This window comes from Primulina tabacum, chromosome 15 (genome assembly GCF_025594145.1).
Source record: "Primulina tabacum isolate GXHZ01 chromosome 15, ASM2559414v2, whole genome shotgun sequence".
In the NCBI taxonomy this organism is placed as follows: Eukaryota; Viridiplantae; Streptophyta; class Magnoliopsida; order Lamiales; family Gesneriaceae; genus Primulina; species Primulina tabacum.
Genome location: NC_134564.1, coordinates 32,056,732 through 32,071,832, shown reverse-complemented (window position 1 = coordinate 32,071,832; position 15,101 = coordinate 32,056,732). Strand labels below are relative to the sequence as shown.

The 15,101-nt window shown below is 35.1% G+C and overlaps 3 protein-coding genes across 4 annotated transcripts; 1 reads left to right on the top strand and 2 right to left on the bottom strand.

The window, feature by feature from the left end:
* The first annotated feature begins 101 nt into the window (after positions 1-101).
* LOC142526762 (large ribosomal subunit protein eL43-like) lies at positions 102-2,019 on the top strand. 2 transcript variants are annotated; one of them, XM_075631337.1, is made up of 5 exons: positions 102-196; positions 735-774; positions 1,382-1,428; positions 1,627-1,709; positions 1,799-2,019. In XM_075631337.1, exons 1-5 carry the CDS (start codon positions 194-196, stop codon positions 1,860-1,862), a joined length of 237 nt encoding a protein of 78 aa, XP_075487452.1. In that variant the 5' UTR covers positions 102-193; the 3' UTR covers positions 1,863-2,019. The 2 variants fall into 2 exon arrangements, with proteins under 2 accessions (XP_075487452.1, XP_075487451.1); XM_075631336.1 differs by having other exon boundaries at positions 1,382-1,470.
* Positions 2,020-3,214: 1,195 nt separating this feature from the next.
* Positions 3,215-6,141, bottom strand: LOC142526774 (uncharacterized). Its single transcript, XM_075631351.1, has 3 exons — positions 4,726-6,141; positions 3,958-4,219; positions 3,215-3,790 (listed from the first exon to the last, which is right to left on the bottom strand). The coding sequence occupies exons 1-3, from the start codon at positions 5,820-5,822 to the stop codon at positions 3,578-3,580; spliced, it is 1,572 nt and encodes a 523-aa protein (XP_075487466.1). The 5' UTR covers positions 5,823-6,141; the 3' UTR covers positions 3,215-3,577.
* Positions 6,142-9,648: 3,507 nt separating this feature from the next.
* On the bottom strand, positions 9,649-14,893 carry LOC142526707 (casein kinase II subunit beta-1-like). The gene is made up of 5 exons (XM_075631258.1): positions 14,448-14,893; positions 12,705-12,923; positions 10,963-11,072; positions 10,705-10,870; positions 9,649-10,093 (listed from the first exon to the last, which is right to left on the bottom strand). Exons 1-5 carry the CDS (start codon positions 14,698-14,700, stop codon positions 9,963-9,965), a joined length of 879 nt encoding a protein of 292 aa, XP_075487373.1. The 5' UTR covers positions 14,701-14,893; the 3' UTR covers positions 9,649-9,962.
* Positions 14,894-15,101: the final 208 nt, after the last annotated feature.

The window sequence follows — 15,101 nt, the reverse complement described above, 5'->3', positions numbered from 1 at the left end:
ATAGATTATTTTGAAATAAACAGTGGGCTTATCAGGCCCATAACTGGGCTTGGGCTTCCTAAATAAAAGCAAATAATGGGCCAAGTGTTGGACTTCAGAATTTCTTACTATATTTCTGTCTCGATTATGCAATATACATTTTACCGCAACTAAGTCTACCTAGGGTTTCTGCTCCGCCTGCGGCTCAGCTCCAATGGTACACCCCCCCCCCCCCCCCCCCCCCCCCCCCCGCTCTCTCACACACACACGAACGCATAAGCTACATCGAAATGATTTTCTTGTTTTCGAATCTCTATTACATTCAGTGTATATTTTTAAATGCTCGTTTTGTAATTGAATCTGTTGAAATACGAGTGTTTAAATTTAAGGTGGGTGAATAATTAGGGGGTTAATAATTATTAATTTTCGTTTTTATTGATGGCAAAAACTTATTTTTACGTGAGGATTGGTAATTTGTCTTTTGGAATGTAGTATATGTCTCTTTAATCAACTTTCCATATTTAACATCATTTGCTTTCGGAACTAATTTTATTACCCGATCATTGTCATTCGTTTGCAAAGAAAGAAACACACCCACAAACATGATTTCAAAATTTACAACACTTTATTGGTGTTCCAAAGTAAAACCAAACACACTACCAGAAGGTACTATAAAAACTTTATCTTGCCCTACCAAAAATCTCCCACGTCCATCAGTTAACTGTGTATTCATTACCGTTCTTTGCTTTGTGCAGGCCAAGAGAACCAAGAAGGTTGGCATTGTTGCGAAATACGGTCAGTTGTATTTCTATGAATGTTTTATTTCTCAATCTATGATTTATCCTTTCATTGTTTTCTTGTGTGTATATATTGGTTGTCCGGTTCTTTTCCCTTAGCTTGTTATTTGAGAGATGGAGATGATGAGTTTAAACTCTGTCATGAATTTCTTACAACCATGAAAATAGTTTTTTGTGATTTTCATTTAACAGGTTGACATGAAAGTTGAATTTTGTGTGGTGGCCACTTCTTTTGCATAGCCGTTCCGTTTAATAACTGGAAGATTATACTCCTAATATGCAAAATCGATTTTAATTTCATCTAGGGGTAGTAATTGTTGGTCCACGCTCCTTGCTTGTTGCTTTGCAGGAAGGTGGTGATGGGTTAACCTCTGTTGTGGATACATTGTGACCTTAATGTTGCAAAAAAGTGGTCTTTCGTGAACTTGTAGATCTGAATGATGAGTCTAATGGTAGTTCAGCCTTTTTAGTGCTCTAATGCTTCGTTATTTGCAATTTTTAGCCATTTATTGGGTGCCACTTTTGTGGATTCTTAGTGGTAGAGTCAGAATTTCATTTATTCTGATACCCTGCTGCGTTTTGATGTTGAAGAAAAAACTTTGCAGGCACCCGTTATGGTGCTAGTTTGAGAAAGCAGATTAAGAAGATGGAAGTAAGTCAGCACAGCAAGTACTTTTGTGAATTCTGCGGGAAGGTTCTTAGTGAGATAGTTCTGTTACATAACTCATTTTTAGCACGATCTTGGTCGATTATGAGTGTAGCACTTAGTGCCATAGTTCTGTTACATAACTCATTTTTAGCATGATCTTGGTCGATTATGAGTGTACTTAGTGCGATAGTTCTGTTACAGTATGCAGTGAAAAGAAAGGCTGTTGGCATTTGGGGATGCAAGGACTGCGGCAAAGTGAAAGCAGGCGGTGCCTACACATTGAAGTAATAATCTTTCTTATCTCCATGTTGTGTAGATCATTTGATATTTATGCTTCCTTTCCTCACTTCTATGTATATATTCTGTTTTGCAGCACTGCTAGTGCTGTGACGGTTCGGAGTACCATCCGGAGGCTGAGGGAGCAGACTGAGAGTTAAATCAGTGAGATTGTCTTGGCGTTGTTTTCCTACTTCATATTTTCATCCCTAATTGAAGTGTCCTGACTGCATAGTTGTGAGATTTGTAGCAACTATATGTGCTCTTCCAGATTGTCTCCTCAATCCAAATAGTCACCATGTGTGAATCTTTATACGATGCCTATTTTGTCACATCCAAATCTCTAAGCGTATTTACCAAACAACGTACAATCCTTATATCAGGAATTTTGTAAAAATAAAAATTAACATTAAACTTATTTCCACCATACAACTTGTGCAGAACATATAAATCTGAAAAATTAAACCGTCTGAATTTCATATTCTTAAACTCGTGTTTAACTCTCTAAACGTAAATTATTTTTGGATAACTACTCTTCGGTTTAAGTTTAAACTTACCTCCATATCGTACATCAAAATTGATTGACATAATCGATACAATGATAGAGAAATAAAACATGAAACATAAAATAAGATGGAACAGACCATCCAATTTTTAAACAATCAAGAGTTATTTAGCGTCTTAAAATTCCCTAAAGGGTTTCATGATTTTTTTTCTAATGTTTGGAAGTACCCGGAGTTTACGCGACATGTCTTCATTCAAAAAGATATGTAAAATTCCACAATTTTGTCGTCAAGTAGACAACTTGTTAGATAAAATAGATTAATGGTTATATTTTGATAGTTTTTTTCCGCCAAGTTGATTGAATATAATTATTTTTATTGTATTGTGTCTGAAGTCTGATCAGGTCTACCATTGATTATGTTAAATTGAGTTTTTTTTTTTTAAAAAAAAATTCATTAGAAAAATGTTGTCGTCAAGAGTTTTCTGATATAAAAATAATATTCCCGAATTTAAAGCAATTTTTCCTCAAAAGTAAATAATGAAGTTTTATCATGTTCTTATTATTAGAGGTGAGTATCCTAAGCCGTGGAAAAATGGAGATTGCACATTCGTCGAATTAGTAACAATTTGATAGTAACCTGACAACACTCATTTGTCGGATCCTGGTTTTATTTTTGAGTTGGAAGATAAGATTGGAATTATTAATCATCAATAAATAAATATATAGATAAATGATTGGATTAGTGGAGCTCAAGAGTGCACGAGTTTACCATTTATATTTTGTGATTGGAAAAATTATTAGTGTTTATCCAATTTTTTTTTTTTTTTCTGAATGAGAAAGCAGAAAATGACATTTTTATCTACTTTGCAAAAATTGAATTCCTTATCCAAAAATAATGGTATTGAATATAGATTCCAGTCCAATGCAAATATGCAATATAGATTGCCTTTCTTCCAACTTCAAGCGAAAGGAAAAGATTTACTCTTGAGTTCAGACACACACAAAACATAGAACAGAACAACTTGATTAATAATATACATATATTTCTTAATTTTCTCAGCACGTACACATTACTGCATATACAAGACCGGGCCGGATGGAATAGGAGTTCCCCTGTATACCATCATCACCCAATCCCATACCCATCTATTTTAACTTTACAAAAATTAAGAAAGAAAGAAAAGAAGGATCTTAAAACCGCCTTGGGAGAGAAATCCCTCTCCTCTCTCGCCGCGAGTTTCTCGAAAACTCAGTTTTCATCAAGAAACAACGTTATGTTTGATCAAGAAAAGTAGTAAACTTGAAGCGTGTCGCAAATACTGTTGAGTCGTATCCTGTGAAGATCTTTTTGGCTAAAATTCATCACTGGTTCTAACGATTGGATTGGTCTTCAGTTACAAAGTTATAAGCCACAGGAACTGGTATTTCATCGCTATTGCTTCTATGATGCATCTGTTTTTGCACGGCTTTTACAGCTGCAACTCTGGCTGCATTGGCTGCCCGATTAGCTGCTGATACTGCTCGGTTAACTCTCTCGTCTACCTTGGCCACTTCATAAGCTTTCTCCGCTGCTCGTCGAGCCTCCTGAAAGGTTACGAAAACTTTGTAAACCTCCTACAAGATGGAAACGTACCCTAAATTTCCATTTAACAATTCTTGATAAGATTAAGCCCCACACCACCTTATCTATCACGCATTACTTAAGCTGACAAATAACATTGGAGAATGGCAGTGGAACGTGAAAATTTTACCTGAACAACGTTAAGCACTTTTGAGTGGTTAACAGCAACAGGAGAAACGAGAGAGATGGTGCTCTGAGTGCTAGGCACATCAAGAATTCCATTTTGCCAATGGCCTGATTGAGTTTCTCCATTCCTGAAAGTGTACAATCCGAGCCCCTGTCTTCTACCCTCATGCCAAGCACCTTCATAGCGGTGGCCGTTTGCGAAGAAATAGACCCCGAACCCATGCATTTTATCAGCAAAGTATTCTCCAGCATATCTATCCCCATTCCTGTGCGGAGAAATGGTGGATCAGATATTTAATTAAAATTCAGAAACGATAAACAACCATTATCTGCAACTCTTGCATTAACTAATGTTGAAGTATGTGGATGGGATTATTCTCAGGTACAAAAAGTCACCGAGGATTCTACTAAAGGGATCATTAATCTTTTAAGCCTCACCTGGTATCAACAAACGTCAACCGAAAACTGCCCATCAACAAACAACCTCAAAACGTAAAGGACAAAGAAACTATAGTAATCGAATACACAGTTAATCAGATGGAAGAGAACACCAAAGACAACGATAAAAGATGCTGGACATTTGAATCATATCCATACAATACATAATGTTCAGAAAAAGTCTTTACTTGTCTAGATATGTCTTAGAACACAGCAAAACTGAACAACATTTGAGTATGTTCGAACTTCAAGCTCGAACACCGAAATGCGCTAATCAAACAAATAATAAGCCTGTAAGAGTGGTCAATTCTGAAGAAAACGTTTATTATATTACCTAAAATGATAATGTCCAAGGCCATGTTTAACACCCCATTTAAATTCACCCACATACCGGCTCCCATCCTCACAAGTATGAATACCACACCCATGGCTCTGCCCATTACACCACTCCCCAGCATACACATCTCCTGTATAAAACCTATACACTCCATAACCATGTCTAAGTCCCTGCCGATGCTGTCCTCTATACCGGCTCCCCCGAGCCCACGTCTCTACCCCATAACCATCATACTTGCCATCTATCCAATCCCCTTCATATCTTCCACTCATGTAATAGTAATAAACCCCATTGCCATTACATTTGCCCTTGTGAAACTCACCCTCGTACACATCACCGTTGCTATACGCCTGCACATAACACCCCGATATTGACTTCTTATCTGCCTTCATCCGCGACCCAATTGACCAAAAAACTGGTAAATGCGACCGACTAATATGATCCTTCGAGCTAATCTTGATCGGTAACGATCGGGCAAGGAACAACCTTATAGTGGGAAGTCGTGGAATGGCCAAATTCAGAGAAAACAAAAGCGCCGCGGAGAAGGCAAAGGCGGAGAGGAAATCAAGAATGAACGAACTTGAAGGATGGGAGACCAGAAAATAAAAGAAGGGAAGGCTGAGGAAAAGGATTAAGCGGAGGTGAAGGCGGAGGCGGAGGCGACGGCGCAGTAGGCGGAGGTGATGGTGGAAATGAGTCAAGAATTTCTGAGACCTGGTGCATAAAAGATTGAATCTTGTAGGTGGGTTCTGCGCGGAAACCCCGTATCTATGGAGGGCATTCGACAGAGTCGGAGTTTTGGTAAGGGAAGCGGCGAATTGCTGCTGAATATTGGGTCTCTTGAAAGGAGTGGTGGGCCTGAGGGCAAACGCATCATTCGACTCCTGCTGCTGTTGATTCTCATCATCGATAAGAATCTGTAGGGTAGGATTATTGACGGAAGAAGGCTGGTGAGGACTTGATCGGATATTATGAAAAAAGTAGGGGTGTTTCTGGGAAAGGTAAGAAGGGGTGAGGGGTGGGGTAGGGTTGAAATCGGAAGAGACGCCGCTGCTTTCTGTTCCGATCTGTACTTCAGATTTCTTCTGATGCATTAAATATACGAAGCCAAATCTTTTCCCCGGAAAAAAAACTTCAACAAAGAAAAACAATATTTTCCCCAATTCCTTGCGATCCCGATCCGTTCTTCTTTTCCCTTTATTATCCTCTGCGATTAGCTTATCTCTTCCCGTTTCTTGAAATGGAAAGTAATGGAGGGAAGAACGTAATTGCGGGTTCCTATGTACGGAGATTAGTGCTAGAGTACGTGAGAGAGTAAACGAGGAGCGTAGAGTCCGAGAAAGGAATGGTGCATGGAGAAGGATGATTTTGAAACCAGAGGCGGCCGGCCGTGGAAGGAAATTGCCTCTGCCTTTTTAAATAAAAGGGTATATCACATTTCTTTGAATATTGCATTTTGACCTCTTTTACTTTCTATATTACAAGTTTGCCTCATTTCTCTCTCTATATATATATATATTCACATGTCCGATCACGCTTAGCATCGAGCGTTTATAGGTGGCTTTTTAAGTCGATCGTCGAATCATAAGCTAACTTTCCAAAAAAAAAAAAAAAAACGTTTCCAGGTGACTTCTTAAATCGATCGCAGATTGATAAATTATTAGAGTAAGTATATTGTGAGACGGTCTCACGAATCTTTATCTGTGAGACGGGTCAATCTTACCGATATTCACAATAAAAGTAATATCTTAGCATAAAAAGTAATATTTTTCATGAATGAGTCAAATAAGAGACTCGTCTCACAAAATACGACACGTGGGGATCGTCTCGCACAAATTTTTGTCAAATTATTATTCCGATAATCATTTAATTACCACGAATACAATTATTAATCGAAATGATTTATTTTTCCTTGATCAAAGAACTAAATAACAAAAAATAATTTTTTTTACTGACACCATATATTTGCATGTTATATTGGAAAAGTCTATCACATTATACGAAAACAATAATCATCCAAAAATTATATAAATAAGGAAAATATTTGTCCATCAAATCTAATATAATCCCAAATTACCCAAATCAATCATGTTGTAACAACTTGTCAACTAAATGTCTATGGCCAGATTTATTACCAAATTTTCATAATCATTTGCCACGTGTTTGAATTAGAATTAAGAGGGGTCGACCAAGATCATATATTCGTGTCAATTATTTATGTTTTCAAATCTCAATTTAAAGAAAGAGAATGTTTTTTTATAATTTGGTAAGAGTTTTATTTTATCATAATTCAATATAATATTAAACTTGAGTCGAATTTTAATGTAATTGATTTAAAAAAAATCTATAATAATCTTGATTTATAATTTTTAATATCCAAATAGCCGCAAAATATCTATACATTTGCCCATAGAGGGGGAAAAATAATTAGATTTGACATAAGCTAATCCTTGAGCTGCAAACATGGTTGACCACACGAAATTGGTTTTAAATTTTTTTAAAAAAAGAATTTAAAAAAATGATACGTTAACCATGTCTTAATGACCATGTTCTATACATCATATAATTATAAGAGTATGTTTCTTCTGTAATGATCTCACGAATCTTTATCTATGAGACGATTCAATCTTATCGATATTCACAATAAAAAGTAATACACTTAGCATAAAAAGAAATACTTTTTCATGGATGACCAAAATAAGATATTTGTTTCACAAAATACGATCTCACACAAAGTTTTTCTAATTGTAATTCAAATTCAAGATTTTTAATTATCTATTATTCCTTGTTGGACCAATTCTCCGGTTTGCCTTCCACAAAACGATATCACGACTATTGCCAAAAGGCAAACAGAAGTTTGAAAAGAGGGAAAAAAGAGAGAGTTGATTTTGCTTTTCCTGAGGTTTTTAACGTTTTGACAAATAATATAGCAATGGTTTGCGTAAATTGTTTACTTGTCAGATGAAATTAAAAACATACATTAAAAGTTGTTTTCTGAACATCAAATTAAATTCAGGTTAGATTTAGAAATATATTATAAGACACTATAGCGTTATTATTTATTTAATATATGTTTCAGAGAACCCAAGATTTAAAGACAATTATTCATTTCCACTTAGTTAATTTACTAAAATATTATCAAGATAAGAAAGAAAATGTATTTTACACACACACATATATACTAGTGCACCGACACACGCGTTGTGTGCTTGTATAATATTTTTTATAATTTATTTTAATTATATTTAGAAGAGGATCAAAATATAATTATAAGAAATAGTGAGGGACTAAACCGTAATTTTGATATATAAATTAAAAAATAAATTGAAAAATAAAAGAATAAAAAAATAACATCGGAATTGATTTTATAACCTAAATTTCAAGTGACAATAATTCTATCCACTAAACTACATATAACTTACTATAAAATTTTAAATTTTTTTAATATATATAATTAATAAAACAGACTATGACACCAAAATTAGTTATTCTAAGTGTCTCAAATTTAATAAAATAGTATAGATATATAAATAGACACATACACAAGGGAATGACTTTGTCTTTTAAAAAATATTAATGAAATATAATTTTTTAAGTGATCAGTACAATAAACTAATCATAATATTTTAAAGTTTGACTCTGAAAAGCATAAAGAAATATCGGTGTAACTACGTATCTATGAACATACCCATCCCTTTCTAAAATGGCTGACATTTTTAATTCACAGAAAATGACATCACCTTTTGGACTTATATACCTGGCAAGGTCCACCCCATCAAATTTTTTTGGAAAGAGGGTTTAGATATAAAGTTTTTTCCAGTATATTAAATTAAATAGATCTGAAAACATAATATATTTTCAAATAATTTATTAATAAAAAAATTTCCAAAAACTTATAATCGTCTCGATAGTTAACTTTATGATAAAAATATCCAATATAATCTGACTCATGAAAATATATTATTTTTTATGTCAAAAATAATATTTTTTTTATAAATATGTCTCAAATATATAAATTAACAAGACAATCTCACAAAAAACTTATCCTAAAAATCGAGCTTTGTTTTGCGCAAAAAATATTACATGTATCAATATTTTATTAAAATTTGTGCTATTTCTTAACATAGTTGAGTTAGATTATTTTTTATGATACGAAAATTTTTGTATTACAACTTAAATAATCTATTAATAGTTTTTAAACTAATTGTAGGGGTAATTTACTGTACGGTAAGCACGGCGACTCCTTATAATTAATAGATGCTTTTACTTTCAAAATTCTATCATATATTTATAGAGACGTAATAATAAATAACACTACAACCACTGATTGTTAAGATGGCGCGTTAAATAAATATAGTTGGTTTTATGAGAAGAAAATCATTTAGGTCACAACCTAAAATTAACACAAGTAAATTTCGTTTTAAGATGTTAATTTAATCAAGTTCGAAAATGGTTTTTTTTTTTATTCGTCAAATTGATTTCGTTAGCCAACATATCCAATCGAAAAACTGGTTTAAAATAATTTAAAAATAAAGGATCGGTTTGAAATTAGATCACACATTCACTTGACTGATCTTTTCCAAGTATTTTTTTTAAAGCCATTAGGCCAATATCACTTGTTGTTTGCTTAAACTTGAAATTGCTCCTCTTCTACCTTGCCAAGTGATGATAGTAGCGTGTAAATTGTGTAATTGAGACAAAGAAGCGACAAATTTAGCACGCCTTTCTCAATTTTGCTTTAAAGTTAAATGGAAAGCATCGTAATCCCTCAAAAAGGAAGCGATTAAAATATTCCACAAACGTGACGAAAATGATCTGAGATCTTAAAACTTAAGGGATTGGTTTGATTTTTCTTCGTGTGGATTAAAAAGACAAGTATATGATATCCACTAGTGAAATATACCCATGCTTAAAATTCGATAAGCCCAAACCGTAAGGCTGACATAAATTTAAGTATGCACTCACGTCCTACAATAAAATGTAGCTTACAAGGTTTCAGTTTGCGATCTGAAAACGAAAGTTAACAAGAAAGACTTACACGAGCCCTGTAATTTAATGATGAATTTACTCAACAGATAAACTATTGCTTCAGCATCAGTTAAGTAATGTGCGACATTGATACCTTCTGGTGCGTTTCAGCTGGCGAGCTTAAACTCCCTTGTGTGTCGTAGAGGTCAAATGAGTAATAAAATAAGAATTAAGAGCTCGCTAGCGGAGGAGTGAGAGCTTGTTCGTCAAGGCTTGTGGAGCTTGAAGCCAAAGACTCGGGGAACATAGCTCTGCGTCGGCTTTTGTGGCTTGAGATGTCCATAAGTCATCAAGAACAGATGTGGGAATGTTGTTCCGAAATACGATCCATCGATATCTTTGACAGTCAAGGAAATTGTATCTAAAACGATGCAAAAGGATGCTAAATGGTTTCAAGCCATCAATAAAGAAGTTATTTGAAACACCATCAATCAAGAAACCATTATAAAATAGTTCCCTCATTGAGTGCCTCCCCATGGGCAATTATAGAGATTTTATACACACGGTCAATACAAGGGTATAAAACGGAATTAACATGAGAGTTGTAAATCTTCTTTGCGCCAAAGCACAACATACAATACCCAAATTGTTTAAATTTTCTATCATGCTTGTGGGAGAATTGAACTGTCCATCCCATCAGATAATTGGAATAGACTCGGGAGAGTGTTTATTCAGCAAGTTGTGCATAACCATAGAGATATAGCTTATATAGATCGAAATTCACACAAGTATCAGATTGTGAATTTGACCATGACCGTGGCACTTAAATTCTCTTGTTATTGCATCATACGCGAATCTGGCATCTACCCGAATACCAAGAATCTGAGCGCATATGTCAGATAGAGAGTGAAGGGACAGAGTTACAATGGATAGATGCACCCAATATTAGCATGCAAAGGAACAACACAATTAAAGAATCAAAACAAGAGTACAATGTAAGGAGGATACTGCCTTGGTATTTGGATCGGGGGTAGTAAATATCTTCACATTTGGGACAGTATATCTTCACCGTACTTGAGCGGGGGATGTCTGATTGTCCAACTGGAAGGCAAGGTTGTCCAGAGCAGTAAACTCTAGGACATCTTCCAAAGTCGTAGCTTTTGTACTTCTCCAACTGTTTTAAGTTCAAACTCAAGTTATAGGAGACTAAACCAACACAAAGAGAACGGTCGCTAACCTACAAATGAAAAAACTTATTCATGTTACCATTGCAGCCATTCCCTTGGTTGTCAAAATGTATCTGACATGAATCAGGCCATAGAGCATTTCTGCAGCTGATTCTACCAACTCATTCTGTTCCTCAGTAAACATATCACCTACATGAAGATCATACTGATGAAAATACCTTTTAATTTTTATATAATTAATTGTAAACACATGTAAATTATGATAAATTTAGAAGTAACTTTATAATATAAAAAATAATTAAAAATAATAACAGTTCTACTGTTAGAGCTCCAGAATTTAACAAATAATCGATTTTAAGGCTGCAAAGCTCGAGCTCGACTCAAAATGGTTCTACAGCTGTTAGAGTTGGACTCAAGAAACTAGAAATTACTGGAAAAACTCGAGAAAGTGTCGAGTAATTTGCATATTAGGTCCATCCTGACAACCAAATAGAACCATGATCCTTCATATCATAACCTCGACTAACAGTTCAGTTCGGAAAAAAGCTCCTTTTCATTTTAAAACAATTCATAAAACTGAGTGCTTACACCATACCTAACAGAATCGTGTTTCTTTCGACATAAAACAACTTAAAAAGACAGTCAAGACCACAGTTATTTAGGGTGCAAGGCGCACTATGGCACAATGGTGTCATGCAGCCTTTGGCGCAAGGCAAGGTGCGCGCCTCATCGAAATGAGGCACACCATGCATATTTTTTTAGAATGTGTATTTATGAAGTGCGTTTTACTACAATATTAAGATCAACAGCAACAAAAGTTATATTTCACACGTTATTGAATGATAATATAAATCAAACGCTCATCAGCAAAACCTGACATAAATAAAAAATAATTTCAACCATCAAATTACTAGAGTTCTCTTTGCTTACCAATGTTACCGATTTGCGGTTGACCAAGGACGAGGCACCAAAATTATATTTTTTAGGTCTTCGGCGCAAATACAAAGGCATATGTAAATTAATTTTAATTGTAGTTGTGGGAAACTAAATGCAGATTTGGGGAATTAATTGCATCCAGTAAATTTAGGGAAGGGAAGGTTAATCGCAAGGTTTTAGGGTTTACAACATGCTGGCAAATCACAATTTATGGTGATTTTGTGTACTGGGCTTAAGCTATTTACAAGGTTGTAAATGGCAGGAGGCGGTGGCGAGGCGGTCACTGCCTTGGTCGCCTAGGCGGTTGAATTTTTTAAAGTAATTTTTTATAGATAATCATACAATATAATCACAAATACTCATCATTTTTTATGTAAAATTTGCAATTAAATAATGTTTAGCACAAAGAACCTTCATATAATATAATATGATCTAGATAATGTGCAATTAATAAAGATTCATCATCATATGAATGCTATTATGCTAACAAAGTGATATAATTACTTTTACGCAGCGGACGGTGGGCGGCGGACTGTGTGCGGTGGTTGAGACTTGAGAGTTAAAACCAAAAATAAAATAACGAAAGTGAGGTGTGCTAGGGTTTTGATATTTAAAATTAGTTGACTTTGACTAAGTTTTTAAAATTGATGACTAGGTTTTTAAAATTGTTGGCGACAACTTAAAATCCTTGACTGCCCGCCTGCTCGCCGCCCTCGTCCGCCGAGCCCGCCGCTTCGACCAGCCTCCCCAACGCCGTATAGCTTGGGCCGCCTAAAACACCCGCCTCATGAATAGACGGTGCGGGACCATCATTTAGAACACTGGCTATTTATAACCATGATGAAAACAACAATTTAAAAAAGGCAATGACACCAATATGCTTACCATGAGAAGATTCAACATCCAGAATTAGGTCAAGCGCATAATCATAATAGGGAACCTGACTGCTCAACCCACATAGGTTAAAATCATCTTGAATATATTCATCATCAACCTCACAGAAGAACTCATTTCCTCGCAAGTTACAAAACCATGAAATCCAAGATGTGTCATCCCCATCAGAGCCACTGACGTCAGACTCTTCGCTGTCTGTCTCAGACTCCTCTGAAAACAATAGAATACAAAATCACATTCTTTTCATTTTTAATCACTATACAGCTGCATACACAGCACACAAACAAAAACATATATGTCCACAAGTGTACAAAACCAGATTCTTATATTCAAGAATAGAAAAAGAATCCACTGCAGATCACGTCGAATGTCATTCACTCTGGACTCAAGTGCAAGGTGCGTGGCGAGGTGCACAAAAGAAGGAAAGAAGAAAAAAGGAAATCTAGTGTTAAATGCAAGGAAATAAAAGATTCTAAACGGCGTTCTCTTTTGTCTGTCTGACTCATTGTAATCATTATATTTGCTCGATAATCTTACTCTTTAATTAACGGCTATTACAAAATAAAGGAAAAGTAAAAAGGTGTCTTGTTAAGGAATCAACATCTTACCAACTTTGACTGAACAATCACCTACCATATGGTAGAGTTTGATTTAGATACCATTTAAGGATCGAATAGATCTTATTGGTTCATATATTAATGAGAGGAATACTACTCCAATCAAGACAAGGGAAAAAAAGTGAACTTGACCGGTCCACATTTGAAGTGCCCCCATTCATTATCATTTCTACCCACTAATGCATTAATGTATAAGTCCTACAATGAACACAGCTATCTTGTACAACCCTTAAACGATCCTTAACATATTTGAGGCACCGCTACATGATGCTTTGACACAACATAATCCGTACCTCAACATTACAAAAAAAATCTTCAGTTTCAAGATCATAAAAATGAGAGCTCACAATTACACAGATTGCAAAGGCATCTCATGCAGTTATACCATATACTACATCAAATCATCACATAACCAACTAATCGATCTTACGATCACAAGTTTCCTTACAAGTTAAATATGTATTTTAGGCCCAAATGACAATTTCAAATTTTAAAGGTCCTCTTTCTACTTAAATGATGATCCAAAATACAATTACTCTCACTCATTCACCAAATTTCTAGGTCATTCCTTGTCCAACCCACAGAACATACAAAGAACTCCGATATTCGATATATCAAATCTCATATTCTTAAAAAAAATTGATTTGATTTTTTAGATATGTTAGTTTATGCTCTTTACTTCCATAAAGAGTGCCATTCGCTTTGCGCTTAAAGCCCAGGGACACTGGTGCGCTTTTAATTGCCATAAAAGCACTGGAATAATCATGTTTAAATAAAAACACAAATAAATTCACAAAAGCCAGTTTTATTTAGGAAATCAATTTGTCAACAATGATATCCGCATTCGCAATCTTACTGACAACTTTAGTTATCCATCATCTGATCCAGATCTACCAATTTCACAAGATAACAGTTACTAATGCAGAATAAATATGTCGCTCATCACTTGAATTTCACATACTTTAGAAAGGCGAGAAAATCATGAAAAACAGTAACCAAAAATGCACTAAATTGGAACAATTTTTTTTAAAAAAAAAAACTAAGGAGATCAATCACCCACCTACGGAAAACAGTCTGAAAAAGAAAATAATCAACCTCAACAAAATAACCAAATTACCATCGGAGCATTTGTTCTTGCTAGTATTGATGGTAGATGAAGATCTATTGTCCCGGTGGTCGATACCCTTTCCGGCAGCCGCGGTGACGGCGGAGGTAGACGTGGTGGTAACGGCAGCACCCTTGTTTCTAGATGTAGAAGGAGACGACCTCTCCAGATGTTTGTCCAACGCATCGTTGATTCGCTTCCGATCCAGTAAATCTCCCCCGCCCTTGGACGAGCCACCTCCCCCGCGATCTCTGTACATATTCATCTATATCCGAAGAAAAATAACCAAACCCTCTACCAACCCAACTGGATAGATTCGTGCAGTGCGTCTGCCGCGCAAGAACGAGACGGAGAGAACTAGGGTTTTCTTTCTCCTTACACAAAGGCGAGAGAAGAGAGAGAGAATGGCTCAGCTGGAGCCTGGAGTGGAGTTGGTTGTTTTTCAGAACGATTGGTCTCCAAATTTATTTATTTGATTTATAATTATATTATATTAATATATCTATTAAAATAATTTGTATTTAATTTTAACTCGAAAAGATCTCAAATTCGATATATTCGAATATAAATTAAATATTTTCATAAATGGACTCGATTTATTCACACATTTTTCCTATTCTGATTTTTTTTTTCTTGGTTTTCCTCAAAATTTATATTGTAAATTGT